General features: G+C 43.3%; 1 protein-coding gene across 1 annotated transcript; it reads right to left on the reverse strand.

Moving 5' to 3' along the window:
• Positions 1–1,026: 1,026 nt before the first annotated feature.
• Positions 1,027–3,572, reverse strand: RASL11B (RAS like family 11 member B). Its single transcript, XM_019471547.1, has 2 exons — positions 3,498–3,572; positions 1,027–2,652 (listed from the first exon to the last, which is right to left on the reverse strand). Exons 1-2 carry the CDS (start codon positions 3,534–3,536, stop codon positions 2,185–2,187), a joined length of 507 nt encoding a protein of 168 aa, XP_019327092.1. The 5' UTR covers positions 3,537–3,572; the 3' UTR covers positions 1,027–2,184.
• Positions 3,573–4,856: the final 1,284 nt, after the last annotated feature.

Here is a 4,856-nt window from a genome sequence, read left to right on the forward strand (position 1 = left end):
CACAAGAGCCTGCTCCTCTTCTAGACCAAGACTCAAGTGGAGCCTTTTCGGTGACCCTAGTATAATAGTTAGCTCCCTATTTGTAGGAAGTAGCTTTAGCAGCTACACATAGCCTGTGCTCGGGCAAAAGGCCAGGGGGGTGAGAGGTCTCCTGCCAGTCGCATGTGAGCAGGAACAGCACAGAAGAGACTTTGCTTGGGCAGGTGCAGGACCACAGCAAGGAGTACCTAAGCCCTCTGCATACGACACTAAGCAACACTCAAAAGGTACGAGGGAGAGAAAACACAAGGCCACCCTTGGCAAATGGGTTTACTACTATATTAATACGATAAGCAGTATTTGGTAGTAAGCTCAGACTGGATGGCCAAGCTCAATTTTGTTCATAAGTCTTAAGTCACTTGGCTAGTAGCTCACAGTCAGAAAGATCATCACCAGCAGGACCTTGTCAGGGTTTCCCTGCACCAGGTGTTACTGCTGCATGCTAACCAGGTGAGCCTGTACCACAGTCACCCTAGTCCCAGCACAAATACCCTCCTCAGGAAGGCTCTCAGTAAAGTTACTTTAAGCATGAATAAAATGACTGAAGACTTAATCAAATTACTACTTCTTCATCATCATATAGCTCAATATATAAAGCTGCTGGGTTTTTTTTTTTCCCCAAGAAGAAACTGGAAGTCACTTAAAAGACTCGGCATTCTTCCAGATTTTGACCTACCTTACATTGTTCTTTTCTTACTGGAGGTTTTTTGACAAGGGGAGGTAAAGAATTCCATTTTAATTTGAAAGGTCTCTGCCTTATTCAGTTCCTCTCCTAAAAGAATGTCTTAAAAGGAAGTTGTAAAGCAGTTGTGAGAGCTCCCCCCCTGTGGTTTATGCTAATAAAGCAACAGTATAGGCAGGAAAGGCCTTCTGACTGTTTCTGCAATGTATGTTAACTACCTTGAGAAAACTATTACTTTGTCTCAACATTTCACTGGTTATTGCCCATTGTTTCTTACCCGTGAAGAACACACAAGAAAACACATAATTCAAAAATTTAATGTTGAACCAGGCAATAAGAATGAAAAGTCCACTCCCTGTGAGGAGTAACTGTACACAAAATAAATAAGTTACAGTTTAAACAAAAGCACAACTGGCTTTTTAAAGTGCGTGTGTATAAGGCCTTTAGCCTGTGAACTCCATTGGCTCAATGTAAAAAAAAAAATATATATATATCTCGGCCACATGTGTTTTAAGGATGAACAGGGACTGGCTCAGCTCAGAACAAGCCACCAGCTTCATTGCCAGGAGCCAGCCGTGCTTCACACCGAGCTGAATCACAGACACGTTCCTTCTGTGCCTACTGCACACAGAGAAGAGTGTCTTACACTGGCAGCTGTAACAGACAATCACTCCAACACCACACTCATTCCTCAAAAGTTCCATGTTTGATCATTTAGTCTGGACAGTTTTTTTTCAGACAGTAAAAAAAACCCACAAGTTATTTGTAATTAGATATGTTTACACCCTGTGGACAATAGTTTCGCATACAAGGAGTCTGGTCAAGTTGTCAGCAATAACATAGCCAGTAAAAAAATAAAAGGACCACTGTTTACAGTCTTGATACCCAGTTGTGTCCACTTATTTTACACTTATTTTTACAGAATGATTTCATGTTTGCTCATTTGTTTTGAAATACATGGGAAATAAACAGTTCTACTATGCAATAAAATTAAACAGATACATCATGCTGCCCTTCATCCAAGTGAAAACAAGACTCAGGTGGTTACTTCTGAACAGCAAACTGCAGTTCAGGGTGTTTCCCTGCTCAGGTACAAGAAGTTAAGAGTTACATCTAAAAGGTTGTTTCTGCACAAGCATTAAGTCAAATCTGTCCCATTGGAGAAAAGGCAAACTGAAGGCTTGTTCCATTTACTGGAAAGTTCCTTTTCCAAATGAAAATACTTGTTCTACAAGTCACATCCTAGAACCATTTCAAGAGTTTTGGGTTTTTTCCCTTTTCCAATCTGCCACTGTTCCTTTTTTAAGCAACTGCTTATTTCTACTGCCTACAGAAAGCCTTTCTACAGAAAGGCTACCTGAACCATCCTTCTTTCACAATGCCTTGGACTCTAGACATGCCAGTGTTAAACACCCCAGGTTTCAATCTCAGGGTAAACGTTGGGAAGGCCAACAGCTCTGCTGTCAAACAGAAGTGACAGTCCTCACTTTGGCAGACAAAGCTTGCTTAAACCTTCTCTTCAGGTCCTGCATGTTGGGCGATTTTGGCCGTGGAATAAGAGAGGTTCTTCTTCTCTCAGGGGTGCTGGTTGTTTGCTGTTTACTGACTTCTTTACAGAGGAGATGGAAGGCATTGAAGATATCATTATAGTTTTCACTGACAGATACTTCATAGAAAGTACAGCCCAGCATGTTGGCCAGCTGAAGTCCATGCTGAGGCTCCACCTCTTTGATATGCAAGAGATCAGCTTTGTTTGCTACAATGACAACAGGGACTGCATTTCCCGGATGCAACTGTCGAACGTGATGGTAAAGGTGACTGAGTAGTTCATAGCTCTTATAGTCTGTGATGGAGAAGACAATCACCAGGGCATCTGCCCAGCGAATGCATCTGTTCAGCTGCTCATTACAATCCAGATTGTGTTCATGGATCTGAAAAACGAATGTTCTCAAATTAGATAGCTGAAGTCTTAAAAGATTAAAGGAACCTGTCTTTAAGAGTCTGTAAAGCCAAATAGCATTTTACAGCTTCAGACATATATATTTGCATTTCACGTTGTAAGTACAAACTTAATCGGAGCGTGGCGAATAAATGCATGTTGATTCAGCTGCAAAAAGCTGGAATTTAACACTGAAGTTTGCTATACTCAAATGGAAAATTGACCTGAGTAGTTCTGCATGCAGAGAAAGACTTTGTAGTTCCACAGAATGGGAAATTAACTGGCTAGACAGTAAGTCTGGGGAAGCAAAGATATGAGCTGGAAGCATTTAGACCTGGAGTGTTGCCCAGTCCCAAAAGGCAACAATCCAGCATTACTCAGGTCTACACATTCAAAGCTTAACTTGTGACACACTAATGAGCACAGCCACAATATAGCAGCCTTCGCTCTCCATCATACACATTTATGAGGCCTGTTGGGCAGTGGTCATGGCATTTTCTTCCACGTGTACCTTATTTGCACAGAATTGTTTCTGGTTTTGTGTCTAATGTTCCCAATATACAGGAACAAGACACTTAAGTAATTCAGCCACTCAAAAGTAACGGGCCTCCAATGTACAAATGATTCATCAAAACAGTGAGTTGTTTTCTTTTACTACCAGCATACTACAGGCATGCAACACATCTGGCTTCACTGGTGGTAACAGAAGTTACCACCTCTCCCACACAGAACACCGAACTCTGAAATGGACCATAACAAGGTGCTGCACACAGAGGGACACACACGCACACAAATGTAGAGCTGCTTTGGTGAACTGCATGGCTGCATCTAGCTCACCTGAACTCCTGGAGTATCTTGCACTTGAATAGCCAACATCTCTCCATCTATCTGGATGTGCCTGCTGTAGAGATTACCTGACAAGAACACCAACAGGTTCACAAGTACAGCCACCACTCTACACAGACAAATGCTGCTTCTGCTGCCCGTTAGTTGTGCAAGAGAAGCTGTATCGCTGTTTATGAAGTGAGGAACCAGTGCTGTAAGGTTTTTTTGTGTGTAACAACCCATAAATTTGTGACTGAACTAGAAGCCTGGGATTTAATCTTGCATTGACTTGTTTTGAAGCTTGGCATTTAATATTGTACAACTTGGAACTTAATCACTTCTTAAAGACTGTCTTAACTTCGATGATAAAGTGTGCAAAATAACCAGCTATTATAGAAAGGCAGTTTCCTTGTCATTCAGTATTTCTGCACTTTAACAAACCATTTTTCTAAGAAGCTCTCTGCTAGCTGTTGGGGTTTTTTCATTTGTTTGGCTTTTTCAAGTCATTTCCTCAACAGAATGCTGTATATTTTACATTCACGTTAGACCTGCCACTGTACTACACTCAAGCAAGTACATAACATCACCTCTTCGCTTTCCCCGTTAAGCTGGCACTGGCTAGATCATTTAGCTGCTGGCATTCAGTTTGCGAAGGATAATCATAGAATCACAGAATGGTTTGGGGTGGGCGGGACCTTAAAGATCATCTAGTTCCACCCCCCCTGCCATGGGCAGGGACACCTTCCCCTAGACCAGGTTGCTCAGAGCCCCGTCCAACCTGACCGTGAACACTTCCAGGGATGGGGCATCCACAACTTCTCTGGGCAACCTGTGCCAGTGCCTCACCACCCTCATAGTGAAGAATTTCTTCCTTACATCTAATCTAAACCTACCCTCTTTCAGTTTAAGGCCATTACCCCTTGTCCTATCACTACATGCCCTTGTATAATATAGCACTAGGTTTACAGAACGTTTTCTTGTTTTATCTAAGAGGCTTCTTCAAAGAGGGACATTTTCACCATATAAAGTAAGTTCTGTTAGGGAACAGAGACGCAGTGACACAGCGCTAGCGAAGCTGTGATCATCAGCTGCGCGTTTGCTGTGACCGGTATGCACCTTTCCGAGGACTGCCAGGCAGGGGGCTGCGAGAGCTGCGCAGGGAACAAGTTTTACGCGAGCTGCCAGCCTCGTAACATCTTGGTGGCCTTGATTTGGTAAAAATACCTCTTGGATGCACCTACAGCCCCGTTTTTAAGCTCTCTCTGTCACACTTGGCACCCGGCCCAGTGCCGGGTTTTGCACGCTTATTTCCAGGGCTCGCACACGCCCCGCTCTCCGGCCCGGGCACCCCCGGGCGGCTCCGGGGGAGAA

The sequence above is a fragment of the Aptenodytes forsteri genome, unplaced genomic scaffold, assembly GCF_000699145.1.
Source record: "Aptenodytes forsteri isolate BGI_AS27 unplaced genomic scaffold, ASM69914v1 Scaffold65, whole genome shotgun sequence".
NCBI lineage: Eukaryota > Metazoa > Chordata > Aves > Sphenisciformes > Spheniscidae > Aptenodytes > Aptenodytes forsteri.